Raw genomic sequence first — 16,785 nt, forward strand, 5'->3', positions numbered from 1 at the left:
GAATGGGGATGGGAATGGGATGGGATGGGGATGGGGATGGGGATGGGAATGGGAATGGGAATGGGAATGGGGATGGGATGGGAATAGGGACAGGGATGGGTGTTTGTGAATCCAGTGAGGCCACTGGGAGGTGGGGGATGAGTGAGGGGGGGTTGGGATCTGTCCCAAAAATCCCCCCCTCCAGTTCATGGCCTTCCTTAAAAAAAAAGCCACATTTTCCAAATGGTTTTTTTCCCACCCCAGTAGGGGGCTTGGAGGCACTGGGAGGAGTTGGGGGGTTACTGGGATGAGCTGGGGTGTTACTGGGATGAGCCAGGGGGTTACTGGGAGGAGTTGGGGGTTACTGGGATGACTTGGGGGGTTACTGGGATGAGTTGGGGGTTACTGGGATGAGCCAGGAGGTTACTGGGATGAGTTGGGGGTTGCTGGGATGACTTGGGGGGTTACTGGGATGAGTTGGGGTGTTACTGGGATGAGTTGGGGGTTACTGGAAGGGGTTGGGGGTTACTGGGATGAGCTGGGGGTTACTGGGATGACTTGGGGGGTTACTGGGATGAGTTGGGGGTTACTGGGATGAACTGGGGGGGGGAGGCTGTGCCGTGCTCTCTGAAAGGCAGAAAAAATCTGGGAAAAACCCTTGGGGAAAGGCCCCAAGTGCCGTTTTTCCAAAGGGGAGGGGAGAGGTGTGTTTGGATTTTTGGAAGCTGGGGAGGGGCTCAGGAGGGGCCTGGGGGGTGGGGCTGGAATTTGTTCCCTGGCACGTGCGGGATCCAGGAGGAAACATTTCAATGAGCTGGGGGGTTTTGGAGTTGTGAGCGAGCAGGAATTCCTGAGGAGGGATCCAGGGACACCCCAGGGGCTGGAATGTGGCTCAGATCCTGCCTGCCCTGGGATTGGGATTGGGATTGGGATTGGGATCAGGAGCTCCTTCCTGCTCCCTGCACTGGGATTGGGATGGGGACTGGGATCAGGAGCTCCTGCCTGCTCCTTGAATTGGGATGGGGATCAGGAGCTCCTTCCTGCTCTTTGGATTGGGATTGGGATGGGGATTGGGAGCTCCTGCCTGGTCCTTGGATTGGGATTGGGATCAGGAGCTCCTGCCTGCTCTTTGGATTAGGATGGGGATGGGGATTGGGAGCTCCTGCCTGCTCCTTGGATTGGGATTGGGATTGGGATGGGGAGCTCCTGTCTGCTCCTTGGATTGGGATGGGGATCAGGAGCTCCTTCCTGCTCCCTGCACTGGGATTGGGATGGGGATTGGGAGCTCCTGCCTGCTCCTTGGATTGGGATTGGGATTGGGATCAGGAGCTCCTGCCTGCTCCTTGGATTGGGATTGGGATTGGGATCAGGAGCTCCTGCCTGCTCTTTGGATTAGGATGGGGATGGGGATTGGGAGCTCCTGCCTGCTCCTTGGATTGGGATTGGGATTGGGATGGGGAGCTCCTGTCTGCTCCTTGGATTGGGATGGGGATCAGGAGCTCCTTCCTGCTCCCTGCACTGGGATTGGGATGGGGATTGGGAGCTCCTGCCTGCTCCTTGGATTGGGATTGGGATTGGGATCAGGAGCTCCTGCCTGCTCCTTGGATTGGGATGGGGATGGGGACTGGGAGTTCCTGCCTGCTCTGGGATTAGGATTGGGTTGGGGATTGGGAGCTCCTGCCTGGTCCTTGGATTGGGATGGGGATCAGGAGCTCCTGCCTGGTCCTTGGATTGGGATTGGGATGGGGATCAGGAGCTCCTGCCTGCTCCCTGCCCAGTTCAGGGGTGCAGGATGGATCCCCCCACCCCATCCCGATACTTCCCAGCAGGATTTAGGGATGCAGTGGGATGCACCCATCCTGCCTGCTCTGCTCCTCCATCCCCAGGAGCCAGAGCAGGGATAACCCCTGGGATGCTTCCCCAAAGTCACTGCATCCCCAAATTTCCCTGGATTCCCCCCAGAGGTGGAATTTGGGGGGGGGGATAAAGGGAATTTTAGGGGGGGGGGGGGGAATAAAGGGAGTTTGGGGGGGGGATGAAGGGAATTTTGGGCTCCTCCCCCCCCTTCCCAGGGCTCTGAGAATTCCCAGCTGCTCCAGCTCCTGAGTGGATCCATTAAAACCAGAAAGAGAGGGAAGAGTGGGGATCAGCCCCTGGGAATTACTGTTTATGGCCAAAAAAAAACCTGGGATGGGGCCGGGATGTCAGAAAACTGGGATGGGACTGGGATGTCAGGAGAAGAGCAGGGGCCCGATCCTGGCAGGGTCCTGAGTGGGGCTCCGGGATTGGGAATAGGGGGAGAGGGGGCAGTGGGGAAAAGAGGAGAGGGGAGTGAAGTGGGATGAGTAGGATGAGAGGGATGAGAGGGAGGAATGAGTGGGATGAGAGGGAGGAATGGGATGAGTGGGACCAGTGAGGAGAGTGGGGTGGGAGGGATGAGTGGGATGAGCAGGAAAAGTGGGATGAATGGGATGAACAGGATGAGTGGGATGAATGGGATGAGTGAGACAAGAAGAGTGGGATTAATGGGATGAATGGGATTTGTAGGGTGAGTGGGGTGGGTGGGAGAAGTGGGATGAATGAACAGGATGAGTGGGATGAGCAGGAAAAGTGGAATAAATGCAATGAATGGGATGAGTGGGACAGGTGGGAAGAGAGGGGTGAAAGTGGGAAAAGTGAGAAAAGTGGGGTCAATGGGTGAGTGGGGTGAGTGGGGTGAGAGGGATGAAGGGCACGAGTGGGATGAGTGGGATGGGTGGGAAGAGAAGGATGAGTGGGACGGGTCGAGTGGGATTAGAGGGATGAGAAGGATCAGTGGGATGAGTGGGATGAATGGGATGAGGAGGATGAATGGCACAAGTGGGATGAGTGGGAAAAGTGGGATGAGCACCGTGAGTGGGATGAGTGGGAGAAGTGGGATGAGTGGGAATGAGGGATGGGTGGGAAGAATAGGAAGAGAGGGATGAATGGGATGAACAGGGAATGAATGGTTTGAGTGGGATGAGTGGGATGTGTGGGATGAGTGGGATGTGTGAGATGTGTGGGATCAGTGGGATGAGTGGGATGTATGGAATGAGTGGGATGTGTGGGATGAGTGGGATGTGTGGGATGAGTGGGATGTGTGGGATGTGTGGGATCAGTGGGATGAGTGGGATCAGTGGGATGAGTGGGATCAGTGGGATGAGTGGGATGTGTGGGATGTATGGAATGAGTGGGATGTGTGGGATGTGTGGGATGAGTGGGATGAGTGGGATCAGTGGGATCAGTGGGATGAGTGGGATGAGTGGGATGTATGGAATGAGTGGGATGCTCTCTCTCCATCCCAGATCCCTCTTCCCCCTCCCCTCCCCCCTCCAGGTCGTTTTTTTTCCATCTCCTCCTCCCCCCCTTCTCCGGGGCTGCTCCCGCAGCCCCCACCCCATTAAAGCCCCCACCCCATTAAAGCTCCCACCCCCCCCTCATCCCCACCCCCGACCCATTGCCCCAGCAAATCCCGGGGTGGGGCGGGGGGGGGGGGGAGAGGGGAGGGATCCCACCGGGATTCTGCTCCGTCCTGGGCTCGCTGAGCCATCCCGGGGGGGGGGACAGGGGGACAAAAAGGGACAGAGGGACAAGAGGGGACAGAGGGAGAGGGGACAGACAGGGGGACAGGGGAGGGACAGAGGGACAGGAAGGGACAGAGGGACAAAAAGGGACAGAGGGAGAGGGGATGGACAGAGGGACAGGGAGGGACAGAGGGAGAGGGGACAGACAGGGGGAGAGGGGAGGGACAGAGGGACAAAAAGGGACAGAGGGACGGGGGCCAGAGGGCCAGGAGGGGCCAGAGGGCCAGGAAGGGCCAGAGAGAGGCCAGGAGGGGCCAGCGAGGGCCTGGCTGTATTCTACAGTGCACGTGTCTCCAGTGTGAGTCGGGACTGGAGCCGCGGCCCTGTCGGGAAACATCCAGAGCCACCGGCACCCGGCACCCCCTGGAACCGCCTGGAACCGCCCGGAGGGTCCCCGCGAGAGGGGACGCGGAGCCCGGGGAGCAGGGACAGGGACAGAGCCCCAGGTGGCCCCGGGGAGGGAGTCGGGAGCCGGGCGGCAAACGGCCCGGGGGAGGAAGAGGCTCGGAGCAAAGGGACCGGCGCCCGTGTGGCTAGTGAAGGTGTTGGGGTGGCTAGTGGAGGTGTTGGGGTGGCTAGTGCAGGGAGCGGGGGTGGCTAGCACTGAGACGGGTGTGGCTAGTGCAGTTAGTGCTGTGGCTAGCACTGGGGGTGATGTGGCCAGCACCGGGCGTGGTGTGGCTAGTGCAGTTAGCGGTGTGGCTTGCACCAGGTGCGGTGTGGCTAGAGAAGTTAGTGGTCTGGCTAGCACCGGGGGTGGTGTGGCTAGCACTGGGTGTGGCGTGGCTAGTGCAGGCACTGGTGTGGCTAGTGCAGGTGTCGGTGGGGCCGGTGCTGGGAGTGTCTCGGCCAGCACTGGCAGTGATGTGGCTAGTGCAGACACTGACCTGGCTAGTGCAGACACCGGTGTGGCTACTGCAGGCGTTGCAGTGGTCAGTCCTGGGGGTGGCATGGCTAGTGCAGGTCTTGGTGTGGCAAGCACTGGGAGGGCTGTGGCTAGTACAGGCACGGCTGGTGCAGGAGCTGCTGTGGAACCATCAGTGGGGCTCGTGCTGGTGTGGCTACTGTCAGTGTCTGTGTGGCCAGTGCCGGTGTGGTTAGTGCCAACCTTGCTGTGGCTACTGTCGATGTCTGTGTGGCTTGTGCTGCTGTGGCCAGCACCAACCTTGCTGTGGCTTGTGTCTGTGTGGCTAGCACAGGTGTCACTGTGGCTCGTGTCATTCATGGCTAGCACTGACCTTGCTGTGGCTCATGTTGGTGTGGCTTGCATTGACTTCACTGTGGCTAGCGCTAGTGTGGCTAGCACTGACCTCTCCATGGCTAGTGCCCGTGTGGCTAGCACTGACCTTGCCGTGGCTAGTGCTGACACCTCTGTGGCTCATGCCGGTGTGGCCTGTGGGGACATCTCTGTGGCTTCTCGGGCCACCTCCTGGCCACCTGGGCTCCTTGGTAACCTCCCCCCCCCCCCCGCGCTTCCCAGTGCTCCCAGTACCCCCCCTCCCCCCGGCCTCTCCCGCTCCCATTGCCCCCAAACCCCCAGATCTGACCCCAAAAAGCAGCTGGGCCGGGGAGGTGGCCATGGGGACTTTGGGGACTTTGGGGACATTGGGGACTTTGGGGACTTTGGGGACTCTGGGGACTTTGGGGACTGTGGGGACTCTGGGGGCTTTGGGGACTCTGGGGACTCTGGGGACTTTGGGGACTGGGGGGACTTTGGGGATTGGGGGGACTCTGGGGACTCTGGGGACTTTGGGGACTTTGGGGACTTTGGAGACATTGGGGACTTTGGGGACTCTGGGGACTTTGGGGACTCTGGGGACTTTGGGGACTTTGGAGACATTGGGGACTTTGGGGACTCTGGGGACTTTGGGGACTCTGGGGACTCTGGGGACTTTGGGGACTCTGGAGACTTTGGGGACTTTGGGGACTCTGGGGACTTTGTGGACTGGGGGGACTCTGGGGACTCTGGGGACTTTGGGGACTTTGGGGACTCTGGGGACATTGGGGGCTCTGGGGACTCTGGGGACTTTGGGGACTTTGGGGACTCTGGGGACTTTGGGGACTCTGGGGACTCTGGGGACTTTGGGGACTCTGGGGACTCTGGGGACTCTGGGGGCTTTGGGGACTTTGGGGGCTTTGGGGACTCTGGAGACTCTGGGGACTCTGGGGACTTTGGGGGCTTTGGGGACTCTGGGGACATTGGGGACTCTGGGGACTTTGGGGACTGGGGGGACTCTGGGGACTCTGGGGACTTTGGGGACTTTGGGGACTCTGGGGACATTGGGGACTCTGGGGGCTTTGGGGACTTTGGGGACTCTGGGGGCTCTGGGGACTCTGGGGACTCTGGGGACATTGGGGACTCTGGGGACTTTGGGGACTCTGGGGACTCTGGGGACTCTGGGGGCTTTGGGGACTTTGGGGGCTTTGGGGACTCTGGGGACGACGTTGGGGACGTTGGGGACATTGGGGCCAGGTGGTGGCGGTGACGCCCCCTGCCCGGGCTCTGCTCTCTCCTCAGGACGCGCTCTTGGCTTTGGGCGCTGCCATCGACACCGCGGGGCTGCGGGACGCGCTGCGCAGGGGACTGGGGACAGTCCTGCCCCGAGTGGTGCGTGCGGGGACACGGGGACAGCACGGGGACACGGGGACAGCACGGGGACATGGGGATGGCACGGGGACATGGGGACAGCACGGGGACATGGGGATGGCACGGGGACATGGGGACACGGCGACATGGGGATGGCACAGGGACATGGGGACAGCACGGGGACATGGGGACTGGGGACAGTCCTGCCCCGAGTGGTGTGTACGGGGACAGCACGGGGACACGGGGACACGGGGATGGGAGAAGGACATGGGGACATGGGGATGGCACAGGGACATGGGGACGTGGGGAGATGGGGACAGCAGGGGGACATGGGGACAATCCTGCCCCAAGTGGTGCGTACGGGGACAGCATGGGGACAGCAGGGGGACATGGGGACTGGAGACATGGGGACACGGGGACTGGGGACATGGGGACAATCCTGCCCCGAGTGATGGGTACGGGGACAGCACGGGGACATGGGGACAGCATGGGAACATGGGGACACGGGGACAGTCCTGCCCTGTAGTGGTGCATATGGGGACATGGGGACATCACGGGGACATGGGGATGGCACAGGGACATGGGGACAGTCCTGCCCCGAGTGGTGCGTATGGGGACACAGGGACAGCATGGGGACATGGGGACTGGGGACATGGGGACACGGGGACAGTGTGGGGACATGGGGACATGGGGACATGGGGACTGGGGACATGGGGACAATCCTGCCCCGAGTGATGCATACGGGGACAGCATGGGGACATGGGGATGGCACGAGGATGTGGGGATGGCACGGGGACAACAGAGGGACACGGGGACAGCACAGGGAGACGGGGACATCGTGGGGACATCGTGGGGATGTTGGACATTGAGATATCGTGGGGATACGGGGACGTGGGGACACCATGGGGACACTGGGGCACCCCAGGAGCATGGGGACATCGTGGGGATGTGGGGACATCGTGGGGGTGTGGGGACATTGTGGGGACATTGGGACACCCCAGGGGCATGGGGACATCGTGAGGATGTGGGGACATCGTGGGGGTGTGGGGACATCGTGGGGACATTGGGACACCACAGGGGCATGGGGACATCGTGAGGATGTGGGGACATCGTGGGGATGTGGGGACATCGTGGGGACATTGGGACATTGTGGGGACATCACGGCTGTGTCCCTGAGGTGATGGTGACCCTGCTGCTGGTGGTGGCCCCAGAGGTGCTGTTGGTGGCCCCAGGGGGCTGGTGGTGGCCCCGGGGTCCCATGGGGAGCCAGAGCTGTGGCCACCAGGGCAAGGACCAAGCGGGGACCTCGGGAATGGGGCTGGGGGCACACGGGGTGTGCGACAGGTGTGCAACACGTGTGGGGCTGCACATCTGCTTAGGGACACGGCTGCGCATGCACACGTGTGTGCTCACACGTGTGGGTATGCACTTGTGTTTACATCCATGTGTCATGTCTCACATGTGCCTGCACGTGTGTGTACCCGTGTTTGTGCACACACGTGAGTCTGCACACGTGTGTGCACGTGTGCATGTGTGTTTATGCCTGCACACACGTGTGTGTTTGTGCACGTGTGTTCCTATACACGTGTGGGGCTACACACGTGTTTATGCACACGCATGTGGACACATGTTTGTGCACACGTGTCACGTGCACGTGTGTCTGTGCACGGCTGTGGGTGGCCAGGGGTGTTTATTTCCCACGCGTGTCCGTGGTCACGTGTGGCTGCTCACACGCGTGTGCCCACGTGGGGCTCCTGCCCTGGGAAAGCCCCGTGGGGAAACTGAGGCAGGGAGGGGGGACCAGGGCAGGGGGGCTCAGGGGGGACACCCAGGGTCACGGGGACCCCGTGGTGGGTTTTGGGGGACACCCAAGGTCATGGTGACACCATGGTGGGGTTTGGGGTCACAAAAGGTCTTGGTGACCCCGTGGTGGGTTTTGGGGTCACAAAAGGTCTTGGTGACCCCGTGGTGGGTTTTGGGGTCACAAAAGGTCTTGGTGACCCCGTGGTGGGTTTTTTGGGGGCCCAAGGGGGACACCCAAGGTCATGGTGACACCATGGTGGGTCTGGGGGACACACGAGGACCCGAGGACCCCATGGTGGGTTTGGGGGGGACGCACGAGGCCATGGTGACCCCGTGGTGCGTTTTGGGGGGACAGAGACCTTGGTGACCCTCGGTGGGTTTCGGGGGGGCCTGGGGGGGGGTGATGCAAGGGGGGTGGGGTCTGAGAGGGGGGGAGAGAGGACCTGGGTGACCCTGAGTGGGTCTGGGGGTTTCCGGGGTGTCCCTGTCCCCCAACACTCTGAGTCCCCCCCAGGAGCACCTCTACATCTACCTGCTGGATGGGGACACCCGGCTGAGCTGTGAGGAGCCCCCCCACCAACTGCCCCCCCAGGGCAAGCTCAGGTGAGCCCCGAGACCCCCCCGACCCCCCCTGTGCATCCGCACACGCGCGTGAGCTGGGGTGGGTGGCCAAGGAGGGCACGAGGTTTCCCAGGGGACACAGCTCTGTGTGTCCGTGTCCCCAAAAGGCAGCCACAGCCCCTCGACAGGGGGTCTGGGGATGAACTGACCCCGTCCCCATCCCTGTCCCCATCCCTGTCCCCATCCCTGTCCCCATCCTCCTCCTTGTCCCCATCCCTGTCCCCATCCCTGTCCCCTATCTGTGTCTCCATCCCCATTTTCATCCTTGTCCCTGTCCCCACCTCCACCCCTATCCCTGTCCCCATTCCCATCTTCATCCCTGTCCCCATCCCTGTCCCCATCCTCCTCTTGTCCCCATTCCCATCTTCATCCCTGTCCCTGTCCCTGTCCCCATCCTCACCTTTGTCCCTGTCCCCATCTCCACCCCCATTCCCCATCTCTTTACCCTTTTCCCCATCCCTGTCTCCCTCATCCTCCTGCTCCCCATCCCCATCCTCCTCTTTGTCCCCATCCCTGTCCCCATCCCCATTTTCATCCTTGTCCCTGTCCCCACCTCCACCCCCATCCCTGGCCCCGTTCCCATCTTCATCCCTGTCCCCACCCCTGGGAGATGGGCACTGGTGTGGCAGAGCGTGTGCAGGGACACGTGTGTGTGCACAGACACTGGACGTGTGCACAGGAACACATATGTGTGCACAGGAACATGTGTGCACAGGAACACAAATGTGTGCACAATTGCTGTGTGGGTGCTGGGGATGTGTGTTCAGGACACACACACATACACATGCACAGGAGACACACACACGTGCATGGGGGCATACACAGGCACAAAGACAGACGTGCAAGAGGGCACGTGTGCACAAGGACACAGATGTGCACAGGGACAGAGATGTGAACAGGGACACACAGAGATGTGCGCAGGGACATGCACACGTGTGTGCACAGGGACACTCATGCACAAAGACACGTGCACAGGGACACACGTGTGTCTATTGTATGTGTGCACAGGGACACACACAGGTGTGCACAGGGACACACACACGAGTGCACATAGGTGTGCAGAGGGCCTCGTGTGCCTGGCTGTTGTGTGCAGCCCTTGTGTCCTCGTGTCTCCCCCTGAGCACCCAGACCCCTGCCCGGGGGGTCCCTGCTCGGGGGCTGTGGGGTCCCCCGTGTGGTGGCTCAGGGTGTCCTCATCCCTCTCCCTGTCCCCATCCCTCTCCCTGTCCTCATCCCCATCCCCATCCCCATCCCTCTCCCTCTCCCTTTCCCTCTCCCTGTTCCCGTCCCTTTCCTCTCCATAATCCCCATCCCCTCTCCCTATCCCTATCCCTGTCCTTGTCCCTCTCCCTCTCCCTGTCCCCATCCCCATCCCCGTCGCTGTCCCTGTCCCCATCCCTGTCCCTGTCCCCATCCCCATCCCTATCCCTATCCCTATCCCTATCCCTATCCCTATCCCTATCCCTATCCCTATCCCTGTCCCATTCCCATCCCTCTCCCCATCCCCATCCCCGTCCCTCTCCCTCTCCCCTCTCCCTCTCCCTCTCCCTCTCCCTCTCCCTCTCCCTGTTCCTGTCCCTGTCCCCATCCCCATCCCCATCCCTATCCTTGTTCCCGTCCCCATCCCTGTCCCTCTCCCTCTCCCTTTCCCTCTCCCCATCCCTCTCCCCATCCCTGTCCCATCCCTGTCCCTCTCCCCATCCCTCTCCCCATCCTCAGGGACGCGGTGCAGCGCCAGCAGCGGTTGCAGTGCCGGGGGCTGCTCCCAGCAGAGCTCCCAGCACAGAACCTGGAGGGGCTGAGGGCACCTCTGGAATCTGGGACACAAGGTGGGAACTGGGGGGATGGGAATGGGGGAGTGGGATGGGGGGAGGGGAAAGGAGGAGGAACGGGTGGGGAGAGGGAGGGATGCAGGGAGAAAGGGATTGGAGGGATGGGGAGAGAGAGAGGGATGGAGGGAGGGAGGGAGGTAGAGGGAGGGATGGATGGAGGGATGGATGGAGGGAGGGATGGAGGGATGGAGGGATGGATGGATGGATGGAGGGATGGAGGGATGGATGGATGGATGGATGGAGGAAGGGAAGGAGGGAGGGATTGAGGGAGGGAGGGAGGGATGGAGGGATGGAGGGATGGATGGATGGATGGAGGGATGGAGGGATGGATGGAAGGATGGATGGAGGAAGGGAAGGAGGGAGGGATTGAGGGATGGAGGGATGGAGGGAGCTGTGGGTTGTACTTTAAAGGTTCCTTCCACTCCCAACCATTCCCTGGCTCCCTGGCTGGTGGAATGCAGGATGGTCAGGAGGGGGGGTGGGTGGGGGGTGGGTGACCAAGAGGGACAGTGTGGGGACACCCCCTGAGGGGTCAGTGCCACAGCCCCCACCTCCCCCCGGGGATCTTCTCTTGCCTCCCAGTGCTCCTCATCCCACTGGTGGACCCGGAGAGCGGAGCCGTGGTTTGTGCCATCCTGGTGAGCACGGGGACACGGGGCAGGCCTGGGGGACACGGGATTTGTCACCAGGGTGCTCACAGCCCCCCCTCTGTCCCCCCCAGGTCCAATGTGGGCAGCTGAGTGACACGGATGAGCAGAACCTGCGTGCTCTGGAGAGACACGTGAGTGACCCTGGTGGCACCAGGGGACGTGGTGGTGGCTGGGGACATCCCCAGTGTCACACATCCCCAGGGACCTGCCACCTCCCCCTTGTCACCTGTCCCCCGGTGACCTGTCACCTCCCCCTTGTCACACATCCCCTGGGGACCTGCCACCTCCCCCTTGTCACCTCTCCCTCGGGGACATCCCACATCCCCCTTGTCACATCTCCCTTCGGGTTCTGCCACATCCCCCTTGTCACCTCCCACCTTGGTCCTACCACCTCCCCCTTGTCACCTCTTCCCCGGGGTCCTGCCACCTCCCCAGTGTCACCCATCCCCTGGGATCCTGCCACATCCCCCTTGTCACCTGTCCCCCGGTGACCTGTCACCTCCCCCTTGTCACCTCTCCCTCAGGGACATCCCACCTCCCCCTTGTCACCTCTCCCAGAGGACCTGCCACCTCCCCCTTGTCACCTCTTCCCCAGAGTCCTTCCACATCCCCCTTGTCACCTCTCCCTCGGGGACATCCCACATCCCCCTTGTCACATCCCCCTTGGGTCCTGCCACATCCCCCTTGTCACATAGTGCCATGGGGACCCGTCACATCCCCCAGGGACATCCCACATCCCCCTTGTCACCCATCCCCTGGGGTCCTGCCACCTGCCCCTTGTCCCCTGTCCCCCAGACCCTGGGTGGCTTTTCCGGCGGCTCCAGGCCCTTCAGAAGCTGCAGCCCTGGCCCCAGCTCAGCGGCTCCACCACCTCCTCCCACAACTCCTTGGCCAAGCCCGAGAAGGGACCCGACAGCTCCTACAGCCCCCTGGACTCCAAGATCCTCCAGCTCTGCGGTGAGAGGGGGGGGGGGGGACACCGGGGGGGTGGGGACACCCCCAGGGAGGGGGACACGGGGGGTGCTGAGCCCCTCGCTCTCTCCCCTCCCTCCTCCAGGAGAACTCTACGACCTGGATGCTGCTTCTCTACAGCTCAAAGTTGTCAACTACGTGAGTGGTCACCACCCCCCGGGACCCCCCTGCACCATGGGAGGCTCAGTTTGTACCCCCCATCCCCCCAAAAATCCCACCCCCCCAAAAAAAATCCCATCCCCCCCAAAAAAAATCCCATCCGCCCCAAAAAAATCCCAACCCCCCCAAAAAAAATCCCATCCCCCCAAAAAAAAATCCCATCCCCCCCCAAAAAAATCCCATCCGCCCCAAAAAATCCCATTCCCCCCAAAAATTCCCATCCCCCCCCAAAAAATCCCACCCCCCCCAAAAAAAATGCCACCCGCCAGAAAAAAAATCCCATCCCCCCAAAAAAATCCCATCCCCCCCCCAAAAATCCCATCTGCCTCAAAAAGTCCCATCCCCCCCAAAAAAATCCCATCTCCCCCAAAAAAATCCCATCCCCCCCAAAAAATCCCATCCCCCCCAAAAAAATCCCATCCCTCCCCAAAAAATCCCACCCCCCCCAAAAAAAATCCCATCCCCCCCAAAAAAATCCCATCTGCCTCAAAAAGTCCCATCCCCCCCAAAAAATCCCAACCCCCCAAAAAATCCCTTTCCTCCCCAAAAAATCCCAGCCCCCCCCAAAAAAAATCCCAGCCCCCCCAAAAAAATCCCATCCCACACAAAAAAATCCCATCCCCCCCCCCAAAAAATCCCATCCCCCCCCACAAAAAAATCCCAGCCCCCCCAAAAAATCCCAGCCCCCCCCAAAAAAATCCCATCCCCCCCAAAAAAATCCCACCCCCCCAAAAAATCCCATCCCCCCCCCAAAAAATCCCATCCCCCCCAAAAAATCCCATCTGCCTCAAAAAGTCCCATCCCCCCAAAAAATCCCACCCCCCCCAAAAAAAATCCCATCCCTCCCCCCAAAAAATCCCATCCCCCCCAAAAAAAATCCCATCTGCCTCAAAAAATCCCATCCCCCCCAAAAAATCCCACCTCTCCCCCCCAAAAAACCCCTTGATCTGAGAAGGCTGAACAAATCCCTGTGGCCATCAGTAGGGTTCAGAGTGACCCTGATCAGCCCCTGGGGAAAGGTTTTGGGGGGGGTCCTGAGCCTGGGGGGGGGCAGATCCTGCCCTGGGGGTGTTCGGGGGGGGGTGGGTGCAGGTTTGGGTGCTGAGCACCCCCCACCCCCCACCTCCCCCAGCTGAAGCAGGAGACCCAATCCTTCTGCTGCTGTCTCCTGCTGGTCTCTGAGGACAATCACCAGCTCTTCTGCCAGGTGGGTGCCACCACCCCGTGTCCCCCCCCCCCTCCCCACCCACCCTTAAACCCCCCCGTGGGGTCCCTGGGTGTCCCTGGGGCCTCGGCCACCCCCATCCCCTCTTTTCCAGGTGGTTGGGGACCGTGTCCTGGAGGAGGAGATCAGCTTCTCGGTGAGACGGGGCTGGGGGTGACAAATCGAGGGGGGGGTGACAAGAAGGGGGGGGGGGGGGGGACACAGAGGAGGAGGTGAAGGGGGAGGGCAGGGGGCTCAGCCCTGCGTGTCCCCCCCCTCCCAGCTCACTTTTGGGCGCTTGGGCCAAGTGGTGGAGGACAAGAAATCCATCACCCTGAAGGACATCAGCGAGGTGGGTGCCGGGGGACTGTCCCCTCCCACACCCGGGGACGCCACGGGGGGGGGTTGGAGGAGGTCACATCCTTCCCCATCTCTGTCCCCTCCCCTGTCCCCCCCCCCGCAGGAGGAGCACAAGCAGCTGAGCAGCATGTTGGGCTGTGAGGTCACCTCCATGCTCTGTGTCCCCGTCATCAGCCGGGCCACCTCCCAGGTGGTGGCATTGGCCTGTGCCTTCAACAAGCTGAGTGGGGAGAGGTGAGAGGGGGGGGACACAGCACCAGGCACTGTCCCCAGACCATGGTCACTGTCCCCATCCCATGGTCACCATCCTGTCCCCAGCACATGGTGACAATTCTGTCCCCAGCACTGTCCCCAGACCATGGCCACCATCCTGTCCCCAGCACGTAGTGACAATTCTGTCCCCATTCCGTGGCCACCATCGTGTCCCGAGCACTGTCCCCATGGTCACATCTCTGGCCCCCCCATTCCATGGTCACAACTCTGTCCCCAGCACTGTCCCCAGCCCATGGTCACCATCCTGTCCCAATCCCACGGTCACCATCCTGTCCCCACCACATGCTGACAATTCTGTCCCCCTCCCATGGTCACAATCCTGTCCCCAGCACTGTCCCCAGCCCATGGTCACTGTCCCCAGCACATGGTCACCATCCTGTCCCCAGCACGTGCTGACAATTCTGTCCCATGGTCACCATCCTGTCCCTACCACATGGCTCAGCACTGTCCCCATCCCCCGGTCACCATCCTGTCCCCAGCACCATCCCCACCCCCCAAACCACGGTCACAGTCCTGTCCCCAACAAACCTCTCAGCACCGTCCCCATCCCATGGTGACAATGCTGTCCCCATCCCATGGTCGCAATCCTGTCCCCAGCACATGGTGACAATCCTGTCCCCAGCACTGTCCCCATCCCCCAGTCACCATCCTGTCCCCAGCACCATCCCCAGCATTTGGTGACAGTTCTGTCCCCAACCCATGGTGACCTTCCTGCCCCCAGCACTGTCCCCAGCCTGTGGTGACACTCCTGTCCCTCACTTCTATCCCCAGCAGTGTCCCCATCCCATGGTCACAATCCTGTCCCCAACACATGGCTCAGTGCTGTCCCCATCCTGTGGTCACCATCCTGTCCCCAGCTCTGTCCCCAGTCCATGGTCACAATTCTGTCCCCAGCACCTGGTGACAGTTCTGTCCCCAGCACTGTCCCCAGCCCATGGTCAAAGTCCTGTCCCCAACACATGGATCAGTGCTGTCCCCATCCCACAGTCACCATCCTGTCCCCAGCACTGTCCCCAGCACCTGGTGACAGCTCTGTCCCCAGCACTGTCCCCAGCCCATGGTCACCATCCTGTCCCCACCACGTGTTGACAATTCTGTCCCCCTCCCATGGTCACAACTCTGTCCCCAGCACTGTCCCCAGCCCATGGTCACTGTCCCCATCCCATGGTCACCATCCTGTCCCCAGCACGTGGTGACAATTCTGTCCCCATCCCGAGGTCACCATTCTGTCCCCAGCCCTGTCCCCAGCACGTGGTGACAATTCTGTCCCCATCCCGAGGTCACCATCCTGTCCCCAGCACTGTCCCCACCACGTGGTGACAATTCTGTCCCCATCCCACGGTCACCATCCTGTCCCCAGCCCTGTCCCCAGCACATGGTCACAATCCTGTCCCCAGCACATGGTGACAATTCTGTCCCCAGCCCATGGGGATGACCTTGTCCTCCAGTACACAGGCACAGCAGTGTCCCCAGCATGTGGCAATGTGTCCTGTCCCCAAAACACAGTCACAACTCTGTCCCCAGGCAGGCTCCTGTCCCCTGCAGGCAGACACAGCACTGTCCCCAAAACGTCATGATCCTGTCCCCAACGTCTGACCCAGCACTGTCCCCAGCGTGTGGCATCATCCTGTCCCCAGCCCGTGGCTCAGCACTGTCCCCAGCCCATGGTCCCCATCCTGTCCCTCACTATTGTCCCCAGCACGTGGTGACAATCCTGTCCCCATCCCACGGTCACCATCCTGTTCCCATCCCATGGTCACAATCCTGTCCCTCACTACTGTCCCCAGCACGTGGTGACAGTTCTGTCCCCAGCACCGTCCCCATCCCATGGTCACAATCCTGTCCCCATCCCACGGTCACCATCCTGTCCCCAGCACGTGGCTCAGCACCATCCCACGGTCACAACCCTGTCCCTCACTACTGTCCCCAGCACCGTCCCCATCCCACAGTGACAATTCTCTCCCCAGCCCACAGTCACAATCCTGTCCCCAGCACTGTCCCCAGCACATGGTGACAACAATCCTGTCCCCAACACGTGGCTCAGCACCATCCCCATCCCATAGTCCCCATCCTGTCCCTCACTACTGTCCCCAGCCCACGGTGACAATGCTGTCCCCATCCCACAGTCACAATCCTGTCCCCAGCAGGTGGCTCAGCACCATCCCCATACCATGGTGACAATTCTGTCCCCATTCCATGGTCACAATCCTGTCCCTCACTACTGTCCCCAGCCCGTGGTGACAGTTCTGTCCCCAGCACCGTCCCCACCATGTGATGACAATTCTGTCCCCAAAACATGGCTCAGCACCATCCCCACCCCTCGGTAACAATCCTGTCCCCAGCACCATCTCCAAACCATGGTCCCAATCCTGTCCCCAACACGTGGCTCAGCACTGTCCCCAGCCCATGGTCACCATCCTGTCCCCATCCCATGGTCACCATCCTGTCCTTCACTACTGTCCCCAGCACTGTCCCCAGCATGTGGTGACAATCCTGTCCCCAACACACAGCTCAGCACTGTCCCCATCCCACAGTCACCATCCTGACCCCAGCACCGTCCCCATACCATGGTGACAATTCTGTCCCCATCCCATGGTCACAATCCTGTCCCTCACTGCTGTCCCCAGCACGTGGTGACAGTTCTGTCCCCAGCACCGTCCCCATCCCACGGTCACCGTCCTGTCCCCATCCCACGGTCACCATCCTGTCCCCATCCCATGGTCCCCATCCTGTCCCCAGA

At 61.2% G+C, this 16,785-nt stretch overlaps 1 protein-coding gene across 1 annotated transcript in view; it reads left to right on the forward strand.

Moving 5' to 3' along the window:
• Positions 1-16,785, forward strand: part of PDE2A (phosphodiesterase 2A) — a 37,267-nt gene that overhangs the window by 8,472 nt on the left and 12,010 nt on the right. Inside the window, 12 exon segments of the mRNA XM_071734362.1 lie at positions 6,103-6,192; positions 8,489-8,577; positions 10,315-10,424; positions 11,010-11,065; positions 11,149-11,212; positions 11,873-12,034; positions 12,135-12,187; positions 13,341-13,415; positions 13,528-13,569; positions 13,696-13,764; positions 13,876-14,006; positions 15,591-15,712. Of these exon segments, the coding sequence (XP_071590463.1) occupies positions 6,103-6,192; positions 8,489-8,577; positions 10,315-10,424; positions 11,010-11,065; positions 11,149-11,212; positions 11,873-12,034; positions 12,135-12,187; positions 13,341-13,415; positions 13,528-13,569; positions 13,696-13,764; positions 13,876-14,006; positions 15,591-15,712 (1,063 nt within the window).

Source organism: Heliangelus exortis, chromosome 1 (genome assembly GCF_036169615.1).
Source record: "Heliangelus exortis chromosome 1, bHelExo1.hap1, whole genome shotgun sequence".
NCBI lineage: Eukaryota > Metazoa > Chordata > Aves > Apodiformes > Trochilidae > Heliangelus > Heliangelus exortis.